This window comes from Megascapheus bottae, chromosome 10 (assembly GCF_031878675.1).
Source record: "Megascapheus bottae isolate mThoBot1 chromosome 10, mThoBot2.hap1, whole genome shotgun sequence".
Classification (NCBI taxonomy): Eukaryota; Metazoa; Chordata; class Mammalia; order Rodentia; family Geomyidae; genus Megascapheus; species Megascapheus bottae.
Genome location: NC_143518.1, coordinates 29,858,941 through 29,875,993, shown reverse-complemented (window position 1 = coordinate 29,875,993; position 17,053 = coordinate 29,858,941). Strand labels below are relative to the sequence as shown.

General features: G+C 36.2%; 1 protein-coding gene across 4 annotated transcripts in view; it reads left to right on the top strand.

The window, feature by feature from the left end:
- The window catches only part of Dcaf6 (DDB1 and CUL4 associated factor 6), a 101,860-nt gene that overhangs the window by 15,481 nt on the left and 69,326 nt on the right, over positions 1–17,053 (top strand). For all 4 annotated transcript variants that reach the window (XM_090340512.1, XM_090340514.1, XM_090340513.1 and 1 more), the window contains exons 3-6: positions 2,470–2,562; positions 5,344–5,529; positions 13,527–13,640; positions 16,730–16,865. In XM_090340512.1, the coding sequence (XP_090196638.1) occupies positions 2,470–2,562; positions 5,344–5,529; positions 13,527–13,640; positions 16,730–16,865 (529 nt within the window). The remainder of the gene's footprint in view (positions 1–2,469; positions 2,563–5,343; positions 5,530–13,526; positions 13,641–16,729; positions 16,866–17,053) is intronic.

The window sequence follows — 17,053 nt, the reverse complement described above, 5'->3', positions numbered from 1 at the left end:
TTTTTTGTTACCCTAAAGAGGCAAGTGGATGAGTTAGGCACTGATAATTACTGAAAATCAAAGTGTATTCATTTAAAAATTCATTGAGATATTGTCCATGTTAGTTGGTATACTGTTTCATTGCAGAAGGTGATCTTGAACATATACTTTTAAATTGTGTTTTTGTTTTGCTTTTGAGACAGGGTCTTGCTGTATTGCCCAAGATGGCCTTGAACTTAAAATTCCTCCTGCCTTAGTGTCCTAAATGCTAGGGTTACAGGCAAGAGCCACTATATCTGTTTTCATGTTTTTGAAGAAATGGAGCTATTTTTTCTTGTTTTCAAACAGTTAGGGGGGGAAATACTCTATGTGCATGAACAGTTGAATAATGAAACCCATTACAGGTTAAAAAAAACTGGGGAATAAATGAGTAATAAAGGAAGAATTTTATATTTATGTATGGACATACTCCCCCCCACACACAAATCTCTGCACCATTAACATATACCACTAAAAACCAACTGATCAGAATTGTTGGCTGATGTTTTATTTTCTTTCAGCACTTTAAATTGATTCTACTTTTTTTTTAAACCTGTATTCTTCCATAGATAAGACATTTTCCTTTTTCCGCTTCTAAGAATTTTTCTTTTGATTTGATTTCTTTACTTTGAAAATACAGAGTTAGGTGAAGCTTTTTTAGTACTTATTCTGTTAAGTGATCTCAGTTTTCTGAATTTGTGGTTTGCTACTTGACACTAGTTTAGGAGTAAATCTCATTCATTGTTATTTGAAATATTTCTTCCGTCTTTCACTTCTGATACTCCTATTATGTATAAATTATACCTTTTGTTCTTGTCTAAACTCTTTGATATTGCTATTTTTAGCCTTAGATCTTTTTTTTTTTTTGCTTTTCACTTTTGTATGTTTCTGTTGCTGTGCCCTCACAGTGAGAGATTTTTTTTCTCAACTACATTCAATCTGCTAATAAACCCATCAAAGCAAGTCTCCTATTCTGTTAGTGTTTTTGATCTCTTAACTTTCTTTAAATTACTAGAATTTCTCTATCTTTGAACTTCTTTCTTCTTTATATTGCCCATTTGTTCTTAGATGTTGTGTACTTTATCTGTTAGAGCCCTTCTCACATTAGTCATAGCTGTTTCAAATTCCTGGTCTGATGTATTTGACAGCCTTGCTATATTTGGTTCTGATGTGTGTTCTGTCTTTTAAAATTGTATTCTTTTACCTTTCAATATTATAATTTTCTTAATGCTGTGTTTTATATAGCTGAGAAAAGGAATTGTTATAAATAGATCTTTTAGTAATGTGGTAGTAAGGGACCAGAAGAGGATATCTGTGTGTCCTGTTTTTAGATCTGTCTCTTATTTGGCCCTGTCTCTGATCTGTGAGCTTCAGTGTAGATTTTTGGTCCTCTCTAGTAGAGCTGCTTAGTGTTGGGTATTTTCTTTCCGTTATTGGGAAGACTAGAATGGGCTGTCATGGGTCACTTAGGCTCTGATAAAACCTTAGCAGATCAAGGTATGGTAAATAGCTTCTTTTGATGGCAGACCTTGCTAAGAATGAAAAACTTTGTGTATTTAGAATGGTTCCTTATAGAAAATGCAGTGGCATTTTTCTCTGAAATTTCCTGTGAGAACCTGGTTGAGAACACAATGTTAAAACTCGGGAAAGGATGTCACTTATAAATAGGTCCTCTGGAGTTTGTTCTTGTTTTAATCAGATGTGCTCTTTCAAAACTTGTAGCAGTTCACTAATTGTACTTCTTGTTTTCTTACCTCAACAGTTTTTCACTGGGGTTCTTTAATCCTCAGCATCTATAAGCTAAGACTCCCTGTGTTCACTTATTGGTCTTCATGGGAGTGTTCTGTCCTCCTCAGACTGCAGATTATTTTGGTTATACTGGGATTTGAATTCAGAGCCTAACACTTCCTAGGCAGGTGCTTTCTTGTCAGCCCTTTTTCTTTGCACTGATAATTTTTAAGGTAAAGACTATAACTATGCTCAGCATCTTTTCCTTTGAGATGAAGTCTTGCAGACTTTTGCCCAGACTGGCCTGGTCCCTTGATCCTCCTGATCAAAGTCTCCCTCAAAGTCTCCCACATAGTTTGGTTAGAAGGTGTATACCGCCTAGCCGAACTATATGTTGAGAAAGGATCTTAAAAACATTGCTGCCTGGGCTAGCCTTGAACTATTATCCTTCCATTCTCAGCCTCCCAACTAGCTAGAATTACAGGTATGAGCCACTGGCACCTAATTTCAACTTCTATCTTAACGTTATGATGGAGTGGTGATTTCCATCTGGAACTTAAAGCTAAAGTTCTTTTTTAAACTTTAATGCATATCTTTTAAATCCTTTTATCATAAAGCTTCATAATCTTATTATTAATGATATGAATTATCAGGTAAGCGAAAGATAATATATTTTCTTTTATATCCCCATCTGCTGATACTTCTTTTTTACTTTTTTTTTAGGTTAATACAATCTGTTGGAATGACACTGGAGAATATATTTTATCTGGCTCAGATGACACCAAGTTAGTAATTAGCAATCCTTACAGCAGAAAGGTAAAGTGTTTCAAACATCGGTAATTTAATGAGAAAAAAAATCAAGGATATATAGAATTTTAATCATCTGTAAACTCTAGTTGAATCATCAGTAAACTCTGGTTTATTGTCATTATTTTAATGACATTTTTTTTGGAAAAAAGACCCTAAAACTCCAAACAAAAAGCTTTGTAGTTTTTTACTATTTGTGAAGCAAAAATCTCTCTAAATTGCACACTTCCTTTTGTATTTAAGAGTACTTTAAGATGAAAATATTGATGAGAGAATTAATGCCCATTATTTAAGTTTGATTACTAGTTTTCCAAAATGGTTTTGAGTCTCAGCATTATTCAGTGTCAGTAACATTTTGCCCACAGCTTCAGTTTTATAAACATTCAACTTCAGTAAAATTTCAACATTTAGAAAACAGTATTAAAAGTATTAAATGAAGACTTTATAAAGTTTTTTTAAGATAAAAATACAAACTTATTTTGTCAAGTAGAATGATCTTGTCTTAACTGCATATTTTAATGTTTGCTTTTACATTAATATTTATTTTAGGAATAAAACTTAAACTTTGAAATGTGCTATGGCTCATGCCTGTAATCCTAACTACTTGGGAGATAGAGATGGAGTGGATTGCAGTTTGAGGTCAGCCTGGGCAAAAAATGAATAACTTTATTCCAATCAATAAGAAGTGGGATATGATGGCACCCACCTACTATAAGTGATTAGAATGATGGAAATGAATCACAGACTTAGAGTGATAGAAATGAATCACAGACTCCTGTAACTGTCTGTTCTCACTTAGTCAAGTAAATTGGAATTGGTAGTTCAGTATAATTTCAAATTGAAATTTTCAGATGAATAAAGTTGAACATTTCTTATTTGTAAGACTTATTTGTGTGTCTTTGGATTGTATCCAGGTATTTTTATCATTTAAATAAAAAGATGTCTTAGTAGTTTTTCTTCCCATTTCCCCATCTGTCCTGGGGCTTGAACTCGGGGTCTGAGCACTGTCCTTTGTCACTTTTCGCTCAAGGTTAGTGATCTACCACTGAGTCACAGTGCCACTTCCTGGCTTCTTCTGTGTATGTGGTGCTGAGGAATTGAACCCAGGGCTTTGTATATGCTAGGTGAGCACTCTACTACTAGGCCATACTCCCGGCCCTCCTCTCAATTTTTTTTCATATATTTATTTGTAATTAATAGAGAGGTTACAGTTATATTCGCCAGATAGAAGGAGCATTACTTCACACACATAGATACCCCTTCTCATGTTTTTGTCCCCATTTCCCTCCCCCCACTCCCCCTCTCCCATGTTGTTACCTCTCAATTTTTAAGGGCTACTATGGGGAGTTAGTCTATCTGTAAATGGATGTTGCAAATATTAAAGTACTAATATAAGTATATTTAAATATATTTAAGACACTATAATTGCTAATTAATTGGAAGTGGCATTGTGGCTCAAGTGAGCCTTGAGTGCTAGCATTGAACACAAAGAAGCTCAAAGATGTCACCTAGGACTTGAGTTCAAACCCCAGGATGGGGGTGGGAGAATATACACACACAGAGGATGTTGAATTTTCTGATGTAGCCTTATTTTACTATTTCATTATTTTGATTTTGAATTATTTAAGATTAATTTTGTTTCTTCATCCTAAAAGAGAATCATTTAATCACCTAGTATTGTATATAGCCAGTTTCAAAAGTCAGTCTAAATAATTCTTCCTTCTTTTTAATTTTTGTGGTAATAGGGTTTGAACTTAGCCTTGACCTTGCAAGGCTAGTATTCTACCACTTGAACATATTCTCAGCTAGAGTTCTTTTTTTTTTTCTTTTTGTGGACCTGGGTGTGTCCCTGAGCTGAAGAGCTCAGTGTTACAGCCCTGCCCCTTGAGCCGCAGTGCCACTTCTGCTTTTCTAGTGCTTAATTGGAGGTAAGAATCTCATGTACTTTAGTGCCCGGCCTGGCTTTGAACCTCAATCATTCTCAGATCTCAGCCTCCTGAGTATCTAGGATTACAGGTGTGAGCCACCGCACCCGGCACAGTTCTCATTCTTATTAAGATTTTATGAATGAGTAAAATAAGCATTGTGTGTGTGTTTGTATGTATGTATGTGTATATGTATACATGTATGTGTGCGTGTATGCACTATTCCTGGACCTTGAACTCAGGGCTGCACATACTCCTCCACTTTTTTTTTTTTTGCCAGTCCTAGGCTGGAGCTCAGGGCCTGAGCACTGTCCTTGGACTTTCTCAAGGCTAGAGCTCTACCACTTGAGCCTCAGCACCACTTCTGGCTTTTTTCTATGTATGTGGGACCGAGGAATTGAACCCGGGTCTTCATGCATGCTAGGCAAGCACTCTACCACTAGGCCAAACTCCTGGACCATTCCTCCACTTTTTTGTTAATGACTGATACTGTACCAATTGAGCCATGCTTCCACTACTGACTTTGATGGTTAATAGGAGATGAGAGTCTCATAGATTTGTTTGCCCAGGCTGGATCTGAATCTGTATCCTCACATCTCAGCATTTTGAGCTCGGCTAGTATTACAGGCATGAACCACCAGTGCTTGGCATATATTTGCCTTTTATGGCACTATTTCAGTTGATGGTACTTATTTTAACTCAGGGCAATTTTTGTTGTAAGATTTTTTTTTTCTAACTATAATAGTTTTAACTTAAACTTGTTGAGATGAGGATGTTTCAGAAAATTTGCTGCTGCTATATATTAAATATGTATGTTCCTTTGTAGGACAAATAAATTACCATGAACTGTTTGTTTCTATTTTAGGTTCTGACAACAATTCGTTCAGGACATCGAGCAAATATATTTAGTGCAAAGTTCTTACCATGTACAAATGATAAGCAGATTATTTCCTGTTCTGGAGATGGAGTGATATTTTATACTAATGTTGAACAAGATGTAGAGACCAATAGACAATGCCAATTTACGTGCCATTATGGAACTACCTATGAGGTACAGTATTACGATTATATATATTAAATACATGTAAAGATATAGTGTGTGTATATACATGTATACATGTATGCATGCGTGTATACAAACAGGCAGACTATTTCAGCAAAACATTTGAAAAAATTACCTTCATAGATATGTGAATATGTGAAAAATAAGCTATTAGTATTATAATTTGGATTTGTAACTTACATTTTATGATTTTGTACCAGGTTTTACCTTCTAAAACACTTTTATCATTTGCTTGCATAAAATAATGCTAATATTTTAGTATATAAGCTTGTTTTCTGTTGCTGCTAACACAATAGGTAATGGATAATTTTTGGAGTGGTATTGTGGTTTGAACATACATGAAGTTTTATGCTTACTAGACAGACTACCATTTGAATCATGCCCTAAATCTTTGATAAATTAGGGAAAATAAATTTATTTTGGCTCATGGTTCTGGATATGCAAGATTGAGGGCCTACATCTAAGGGATGGCCAGTTTCTTTGGCAAAGTTCCAAAATAATACCACATCTCCTGTCAAGAGATAGCCTCTACAAACATGTATACATGTGTGTGCATGTGTATGTGCTGGGATCTCTTCCATTTTTTATAAAGCTCCCAGAATTTAATCATGGAGGATGTACCCTAAATACCCTTTCTAATCCTAATTATACCTCTCAAAGCCCTACCCCTAAAGCTGTAGTATTTTTAATATTTCAGAATGTGGATTAACATACTAACCTTTGGGGCATACACTGAAACCATGTCCTGAAATTATAAGCACATACAGCCACACATATCATCTTTTACATTGAGACAGAATCTGGTCCTGGGGCTTGAACTTAGTTTAGGTGCTATTCCTAAGGCTCTTTGTGTTCTTGAGTCGCAGCACCACTTCTAGTCTTTTCTGAGTAGTTTGTTGGAGATAACAGTCCCATGGACTTTCCTGTCTAGTCTGGCTTTGAACCATGGTCCTCATAGCTCAGCCTCCTGAATAGCTAGGACTATGAACCACCTGTGCCTAGCACCTGTTTTTTCTTAATTGCATTTTTTGTTTTCTTCTTGTAGAAGTCATATATCTTGAATATTAATCTTTTGTCAATTGTATGATTTGTGAATATTTTCATCTGTCCCATAGTATGTCTTATTTATTTTTTTGTTTTGTATAATCCTATTTCTATTTTTTCTTTTGTTATATTTGCCAGATCCAATGTTAGGAAGGTTTTCCCTGTTTTCTTCTAGGAATTTTATAGTTGTAGGTGTTTGTTTAGGTTTTTATGCAATGTAAAGTATGAAAGGGCCCAACTCTATAATTTTATATATGGAAAACCAGTTTTTCCTATAATATTTGCTGAATGCACTGTTTTCCCCAATGGTGTATTATTGGGAACTTTGTTGAAGATTATTTGACTGTGTGTATATGCATCATATGGGTTGTCCTATCCTTTTATAATGTTTCATGAGTTGTATTTTTTTAGATTCCACATACAAGTGAAATCATTCAGTAATTGTGTTTTGCTTATTTCCTTTAGCATGAGCTTCTCCCATTCATCTGTGTTGTCACAAATGCTAGTATTTCCTTTGTCTTTTTAGAGTGAATAATATTCCCCTATGAGTTTATGTTTATACACACACACAGAGGAGGCACATTTCATTTATCCATTCATTCATCGATGGATAGGTGTTGGGGGCTGAGTAACCCCATGTCTAATAACTTTCTGCTGAGGCAAGGCAAGGCACAAGAGGCAGGGCACAAGATTTGATTACCATTGGTTACAAATGTGTTATTGTTTCACTCTCTGTTGGGACCTAGTGTGAGGGTATATTAGCTGGAGAGACTTCCTCAGGAGAGGGGAGTTTATTGGAGGGAGAGAGATTTTCCTGCCTTGATGAAGCTGCGTGGTGTCTCTGTCCGTCCTCTGGCTGAGTGCGGGAGGACAGTGGGTCCTCTCCTCTCGCGGCTTGGCCTGGTCGGGGCGTGTTTTTCCCCATCCCTCCTACTAGTCCAGAGGGACCGGGGACGAAGGACCCCAACAGATAGGGTATTTCCATATGTTGGCTGCTGTGACTAGTGCTCTATAAACATGAATGCAAAGATTGTTTTGTTTGAGATAGTGATTATAGTTCCTACTTAGGCCAGATCCTATGATAGCTTTACTTTCTAAAAATTCTCCTTATTTTCTATAAAGGCTATACCAGTTTACATTATGATAATGCATAACAATTTCCTTCCGGGTGCAGTGGCTTTTGACTGTCAGCCCAATATTTGGAGGCTGAGGTAGGACGACCTCTAGTTCTATTTGAAGCCAGCCTAGTTTATACTTTGGTTATTGTTTTTTTCTTCTATCATTGGAGTTCTTTGGACTCTCTAGGCATTTTGTAATTTTCTCTTTTCTTTTTTTTTTTTTGCCAGTCTTGGGCTTAAGCTCAGGGCCTGAGCACTGCCCTTGGACTTTCTCAAGGCTAAAGCTCTACCACTTGAGCCTCAGCACCACTTCTGGCTTTTTTCTATGTATGTGGTACCGAGGAATCGAACCCGGGTCTTCATGCATGCTAGGCAAGCACTTTAACCATTAGGCCAAACTCCCGGCCCCTTTTGTAATTTCCTTTTTGCAGGATAAGAATCTTGTTATTCAATGTTGATTGCAAAATTGTTCAATACAAAGAACAGGTTATAGTCTAGTTAGGTTTAGTAGCCTAAGCATTGTAGTAGCCTAAGCGTTGTAGATGTATCATTATATCTATATAGCTGACTTATATAACACAACTTTTTTTTTTTTTTTTTGGTTGGTCATGAGGCTTGAACTCTGGGCCTGGACACTGTCCCTGAGTTCTTCAGCTTAAGATTAGAATTCTACCACTTGAGCCACAATGCTTCTCCGGTTTTCTGATGGTTAATTGGAGATAAGAATCTCGTGGACTTTTGTGTCCAGGCTGGCTTTGAACTGTGAACCTCAGATCTCAGCCTCCTGAGTAGCTAGGATTACAGACGTGAGCCACCGGCATCTGACTATAACACAAATTTATAAGTCATATAGCATTATTATGTATAACACAGACTTACATAATAAAATTGTGGAAGTCAGGAGTCTGAAATTACTCTTACTTTCTGAAATACAAGGGTTGGCAGATTTATGTGCCTTCTGGTTTTACCTTTGCCAGCTTCTAGATTCCCCTATGTATTCCTTAGATCAAGGGATACATCTTCAAGTCAGCCATTTAGCATTTTCAAATTTTTGTTTCTCTCAACGTTTTTTTCCATATTTTTTTTATTGTAATTAATAGAAGGGTTACATTATATTCATCAGATAGAAGGTACATTACTTCACAAATATTGATACCCTTTCTCATGTCATGGTCCCCATTTCCCTCTCCTCTCCCCCCCCCACAACTTGATTTCCCCCCTTCCCTCTCCTATTTTAAATAACCAATTAAGCATATATAAAATGTATCAGATAACAAGGTAAAATATTGTAACAATGTGAGATAACCAAGGGACAGCAAGAGAGACGAGAAATAACATAGTACATTAAGGACAACAATCACTCATTATATGGCTTTTGTTTCTATATCCTGGAGGTCCTTAAATTTAGCATCATACTATATGGCCTTATGTATCTAGATTTTGTTCTATTGTGAATTTCTGCTAGGAGAGCCCAAGGATTCTACTGATTGTGACAAATGAGGGAAACCATTGAGCCTATGTTCCATTGTCTGGCTTACTTCACTTAATATGATTTTTTCTAAGTCTTTCCATTTCCTTACAAATGGAGCAATATCGTTCTTTCTGACAGCAGCATAGAATTCCATTGTGTATAAATACCACATCTTGTTGATCTACTCATCGTCTGAGGGACATTTGGGTTGGTTCCTTATCTTTGCTATGGTAAATAGTGTTTTTTTTTTAAATTATTTATCATGTTCTCTATCTTACTTCCCCCTTCCATTCATAAATACTCGTATTTGTATTGTACCAATGTGGACAGGTTCCAGAAATTAGGATGTGAATATGTCTGAGGTACCACTATAATAGAAAATAAAGGTTATGTCTGAGGTACTACCATAATAGGAAATAAAAGGTTTTTTTTTTTTTTTTTTTTTTTTTTTTTTTTTTTTTTTTTTTGTGGTCGTGAGATTTGAACTTGGCCTGGGCACTGTCCCTGAGCTCTTCAGCTCAAGGCTACTGTCCTACCCTTGAGCCAAGCCCCACTTCCCATTTTCTAGAGGTTAATTGGAGATAAGAGTCTCAGGTCCTTTTGTGCCCTGCCTGGTTTTGAACTTGGATCCTCAGATCTCAGCCTCCTGAATAGCTAGGATTACAGGTGTGAGCCACTGTGGTGGACACCAAAATAAAGGTTTTCTAAATAAAAAATTTAAAGGATAATACGCCTATAGGCTGTAATACTACTTATATCATATGAATGCAATCTGTATTTTTACAAAATCACATATACTCATAACCAAGAACAAGAAACAACACCAACAGATCTTTTGTGTACAACAGCGGTTCAAGGATCTCTATCAACAGTAGAAGTTACTTTGCCAGCTGTAGAAATTATGGAAATAAGATAAATGTATATATCTATGTACTTTTTATTTCTGGCTTTATTTTCACATTCGATTTATGTTGGTGAAAATTTGGTTATTGCTGTACTCATTTCATATTGTAGGAATTTTTTTTGTTTCAGTATTTGGCTCATCTGAACCGTGCTACTATGAACATTCTAGTGCATGTTTCTACATGCTGCATTGCAGGAGTTTATTTTATTGAAAAAGCATACTTTTAAAGTAGTAGATATTAACATTGTTTTCTGTGTGATTGCACCATTATACACTCTCACTGGCAATGTATTCCCACTGGCAACTGCTTGTCCACATAATCATCAATGATTAGTTTCTTTCATTATGGCCATTCCAGTGATCTTTAGTGCTATGTTCTTATGTTCTTATGTGTTAATTTGCATTTTTAAATTATTAGTGAATTATATTGCTTGTGTGTATATACATACATATATATACATATATACATATCTATACAGCATTTTATTAAAGAATTTATTAACATTGATTTTTACATCATATTTCAAATGACATATTGAACAAACAATTATTCAAGAAGGGAATCTATATACAATCACTGGCACTTAGTTTTAAGAACATAATCAAAATTAGACTAAGGGTTTGTATATCATAGATACATATTAATCTATGTAATAAAACGTGTCTATAGAGTCATAGATTTTTATGTCTATGTAGTTGTGTTTATGTTTCCAATACCATATCCATAGCATTGGGTATGCAAATATTGAGTCCTCGCTCTTGTACTGTTTGGATCTAATAGCCACATATTAAGGATACCATATGCCTTTTGTTCCTTTGGTCTTGACTTGTCTCACTCAACATGATTCACTCTAGATTCATCCACTTCCCTGCAAATGCCATTATTTTATCTTGTCTGTTGGCTATGTAGAATTCCATTGTATATATATACCACATTTTCTGTATCCATTCATCTGCAGTAGGGCGTCTGGATTGTTTCCATTGCCTGGCTGTTGTGAATAGTGCAGAGATAAACTTAGCTGAGCAGGTGTGGGTAATGATGTTCAGGATAGATTCCCAGAAGTATGGTGGGATTGTAGGGAAGGTCATTTTTCAGTTCTTTAAGAAACCTCCACACTGCTTTCCAGAGTGGCTGAACTAGTTTACAATCCCACCAGCAGTGCAGTAGGGTTCCTTTTTCTCCACAACCCCACCAGCAACTGTCATTGTCTGAGTTCAAAATCTTGGCCATTCTTGTTTTGGGGTAAGAGTTGTTTTTATTTGCATTTCCTTTATGACCATAGATGATGAACATTTTCTCATAGGCTTTTCTGCCATTTTAATCTCTTCTTCTGATAAGTCTCTCTTTAGTTCCCTTGTTGCCCATTTAGTGAATGGCTTGTTGGGTTTGGGGGGGGATTAGTTTCTTGAGTTCCCTGTAGATACTGGATATTAAGCAGTTGTCAGATGTATTATTGGTAAATATCTTTTCCCAGTTGGTTGGTTGTCTCTCTACTTTTGTGGCTATGCTTTTATCTGTGCAGAAACTTTTTATTTTTAGGTAATTCCATTTATCGAGTCTCTTGCCAATCTGTTGTGACCCTGGGCTTCTGTTCAGCAATCTTTTGCCTGTGCCTATGAGTTCTAGTGTCTCTCCTACTTTTATCATGTAGCAGTTTCACGGTTTCTGGTCTGACCTTGAGGTCTTTGATCCACTTTGAGTTAATGCTTGTGTAAGGCGAAAAGCTAGGGTCAATTTTTAGTTTTCTGCATGTGGCTGTCCAGTTTTGCCAGCACCAATAATTGAATAGACTATGTTTGTTCCACTGTATATCTTTGGCTCCTTTGTCAAATACAAGTTGCCTATAGGTATGTGGTGCTATTTCTGGGTCTTCTATTTGGTTCCTTTGATCTTCTGGTCTGTTTTTGCGCCAACACCATGCGGTTTTTGTTATTATGGCTCTATAGTAGAGTTTGAAGTCTGGTATTGTAATACCACCAGCATTGCCCTTTTTGCCTAGAATTGTATATACAGCATTTTTAAAACATAAGAATATGCTTTCCATTGTTTGGGTACATAAACCATGTATGAAAACACTGAATACCTAAAGGCAGAGGGAGAGAACTTTTTGAGACAGGTCAAAGAGGGTATTAGCTGATGGTATTAAAATTGCTGAATTAACAGCGGTTACAATTAACAATGGTTACAGTTCTGTCTAAAATATTCTAATTCTTTTTTTAAATTTTTTTATTTTAATGTATAGAGGAGTTACAGTTATATTTGCCAGATAGAGGGTGCATTACTTCTCACACATTGATATCCCTTCTTATGTTTTTGTCCCCATTTCCCTCCCCCCACCTCCTCTCCTCATTTTTCCCCTCCTATTTCAAATAAACAAGTAAACATCTGTATACAAACAATGAGGGACACTGTAACAATATAATATGAGATTAACCAAAGGGCAACACAAGAGAAGAGTGAATATTCTAATTATTTAAAAATTTTTATTGTGGAAAAATAGGGGCCGGGAGTTTGGCCTAGTGGTTAAAGTGCTTGCCTAGCATGCATGAAGACCCGGGTTCGATTCCTCGGTACCACATACATAGAAAAAAGCCAGAAGTGGTGCTGAGGCTCAAGTGGTAGAGCTCTGGCCTTGAGAAAGTCCAAGGACAGTGCTCAGGCCCTGAGCTTAAGCCCAGGACTGGCAAAAAAAAAAAAAAAATATATATATATATACATACCATTGATTTTCTGCTTTAAACATTTTTGAATGTACAATTTAGTAACATTAAATACATGTATGTTGTAAGGTAACTGTCACCACCATTTAAGATTCTTTTGGGGAAGTACAGTTAGTCACTTAAGTCATTTCAGTGGCCTTTTTTTTTTTTAAATCAGAGAAGAAGATTTATCACAAACTTGTAATATAGGATAAATTCACTTACAGAAAATACAAAAATTAGATGTTAAGTAGTTTGGATAAATTACTAGGGGAAACTCTTATCTTGTCAAAGTTGTTAAAAGTTCATATTTTTGGAAAGATGTCTATCGGAAGTTGTAGTAATTATAATTTTAAAATAATACTACTTTATAGTTGTCTGTGTATTTGTATTGTACTGTTTTATATCATGGTATAGATAAGTAGATAATTCAGAAGTATGGTTTTTGGGGTCAGGAGTTTAGCTTAGTGGTAGAGTGCTTACCTAACATGCACAAGACCCGGGTTCAATTCCTCAGTACCACATACATAGAAAAAGCCAGACATGGTGCCATGGCTCAAGAGGTAGAGCTCTAGCCTTGACAAAGCCCAAGGACAGTGCTCAGGCTCTGAGTTAAAGCCTCACGATTGGCCAAAAAAAAAATCATTTTGTTGCATTCACATTAATCATTTTATGAAATATTAAATGTGTTTCAGACCTACCTGTTTGAATGTTTGTAATGACACCTGTACTTTGCCTTTATCTTAAGGTTATGACAGTACCAAATGATCCTTACACCTTTCTCTCTTGTGGGGAAGATGGAACTGTTAGGTGGTTTGACACACGCATCAAAACTAGCTGCATGAAAGAAGACTGCAAAGATGTAAGAATCTAATCTTTAATAAATGATAACTGAAAAATGAGTTATAATTAAATTTAGATAGTTACTTATTTGGAGCTGATAAGATTTACTTAAAAATTTTTTTACTGGTATTTTCAATTACAGTTTTCTTTTGGTCATAGTACTAGAGTTTGAACTCAGGGCCAGGGTACTCCCTTCATTTCTTCTCCTAAAAGTTGTGCTTCTACCACTTAGAGCTATGCTTCTACTTCTAGATTTTTGGTGGTTAATCGGAGATAAAATTCTCAGACTTTCTTGCCACAGTCTGGCTTCAAACCTTGATCCTCTGATGTCAGCTCATTACATGAGCCACCAGCTCTGATTAATACTTAGTAATTGCTGGGCTCTGATGTCTTACACTTGTAATCCTAGCTTCTCAGGACGTTGAGATCTGTGGATCACAGTTCAAAGCCATCACAGGCAGGAACGTCTAACAGACTATTATCTCCAATTAATTACCAGAAAACAGGAAGTGGCACCTATGGCTCAAGTGGTAGAGTGCTAGCCTTGAGCTGAAGAGCTAGGGACAATGCCTAGGTCTAGAGTTAAAGTCCCATGATAGACTAAAACAAACAAAAACTTATAATACTGACATAGGAAAGGGAGATTATACTTACATATTTTACTGCCTATCAAGTACACTGATAATAAAGGTATTTCTAATAGAGTTAATGAGATAGTAACCTGTTACATGTATAAGAGTTTTTACCTGTTACATGTATGAGTTTTTATCTGTTATATATATTGTATAAAAGTTTTTACATTTCTCACCTTACCCCCTCTTTCCTCCCTCCCCCCCTCATTCTTTCTTCCTTTCTTCCTTTCTTGGCTACCATTTTTCCCCTGGGCCTGGGTGTTGTCCTTGAGCTATTCAGCTCTAGGCTACTGCCCTAAGCTTAAACCAGAGCCCCACTTCCCATTTTCTAGAAGTCAATTGGAAATAAGGGTCTTTAGTACCCAGGCTGGCTTTGAACCTTGATCCTCAGACCTCAGCCTCCTGAGTAGCTAGGATTACAGGCATGAGCCACCACACCCAGCGAGTTTTTACCCAGTGATGTTCATTACATGAATATGATTATTAGACAATCTATATTGTATTGTGATATGAAATTTGGCTAATTTTGAAAAAGGGTTTAAATTGTGGTAATACAAGCTTCTTGAATTATTTTCCCAGTAGCAGTTTTTATTTGTTCCCTTTTAGAAAATACTTTGCATTACTCAAATCTTAATTTTTAAAACCTCTGTATTTCTATGTATTTTTATTTGGATAAGCCTGTAAGAATATACTGTTATGTAGTAGAAATCAACCAGTTGTGGAGATTTATAGCAAATGTTTTTATTTATTTACTCATTTATTTTGCTAGTCCTGGGCTTGTGCTCAGGGCCTGAGCTCTGTCCTTGGACTCTTTCTCAAGGCTAGAGCTCTACCACTTGAACCTCAGCACCACTTTGGCTTTTTCTATGTATGTGGTACCAAGGAATTGAACCTGGGTCTTCGTGCATGCTAGGCAAGCACTCTACCACTAGACCAAACTCCCGGTCCTATTGCAAATATTTTCTTTAATTATAATAAGTTGCTAAGGAAGAATATATATTGAATGTATTTATTTTGGTTCTGTACAGATTCTGTTATTTGTGATAAAGAGACCAAGTGTAGTGGTGTATGTTTGGGAGGCAAAATTCTATAGGATTAAGGTTAGCGGGCAGCCTGGGTAAAAAGCTAGTGATTCCTCCCCACCCCATCTCAGTGAACCATCTGGGAATAGTAGTATATGCCAGTAACACAAGCTACATTGGAATTTTGATTAAAAGGCTGGAGGTTAAGGATGGCTTCAGGCCAAATTACTGATCTATCCAGAAAAATTTTAAAAAAGGGGGTTGGCAGCATGGTATTCGTAAATCAAGTGCAGAGCCTTGAGTTCATATTCTAGTACCACCAATAAAAGGAAAAAAAGAAGAAAAGAAAGAGGTTCTGATAGAAAATTAAGAGGTAAATTTATAAAGCCCAAAGTGCCATGTTCTCTCTGATATGCAGACATTAGATCGAAAACACACTGGACATGACAAATTATACCTGTTTCTAGATACTCACATGTAATATGACCAAAAGAGGATACTTTTAGGAGATACTCACAAAGGTGCAATGCCTAAGTGTCTCTTGATATTTGTATAAAATAATATGCATACTGAAATGAACTTCAACATATGGAAACAAAAATCTTATACAAATTTTTGTTTGATTCTGTCTTCTTTACTTTGTGTATGGTGTATTCATGTGTATATCTTCTCGAGGGTGGGAAGCAGGCACAGAACGTGAGGGAAAGGGGTGAAAAAGTACATCAGTGGAGCTCACTGGACATTGAGTAAAGTGAACTATACAATTTTTGGGTAGAGATGGAATTGAGGGACTGGGAGAGAGTGAATGAACAGATGACACTATACATAAAGAAATGTATGGGGTCAGGAGTGTGGCCTAGCGATAGACTGTTTGCCTAGCATACATGAAGCCCTGGGTTCGATTCCTCAGTACCACATACACAGAAGAAGCCAGAATTGGTGCTGGGCTCAAGTGATAGAGAGCTACCTTTTAGCAAAAAAAAAAACCAAAAACAAAAAAACTCAAGGACAGTGCCCAGGCTCTGAGTTCAAGCCCCAGCACTGGCAGAAAACAAAACAAAAGGAAATGTACTCGATTCATATAACTACAGTCGCTCTGTATATCACCTCTGTAATAACAGTAAAGTAATTTTTAAGCCATAAATACTAGCTGAGCAATGGTGGCTTATACTTGTAATCTTAACTACTTAGCCAGGGAAATGGAATATTCCATTTCCAGTTAACCAACTAAAAGCTGATTTGAATGTTTCGCTCAAGTAGTACAGTAGCAGCTATTAGCAAGCAAGCCGAGTGAGTTTTAAGTTTAAACTAGCAAACAACCAACAAAGACCAAAATACATACAATTCTCAAAAAGAGAAATTATTTTCTCATCATTAAAGCAAAAACATTTTAAACATGTCATATTTGCTACTATAAAGCCCTGTGTAACTTGTATTGTCCTGGTATTTTGTAGGATATTTTAATTAACTGTCGACGTGCTGCCACATCTGTAGCTATTTGTCCACCAGTCCCATATTATCTTGCTGTTGGTTGTTCTGATAGCTCAGTTCGAATATATGATCGTCGAATGCTTGGCACTAGAGCTACAGGTAAAGATAGTATTACAGAATACAGGGACTCCATTAATTTAAAGAATAAATTTTTGTGACATTTGGTATTTGAATATTTCTTTAACTTGGTATAAGAATTCATAAGTAGAATGTATGTAAGGGATATAGGTTATTCTTAAAAGATATTTCAGTGTGTTTTTAATATTGTATTTTGATAGCTTAATCAG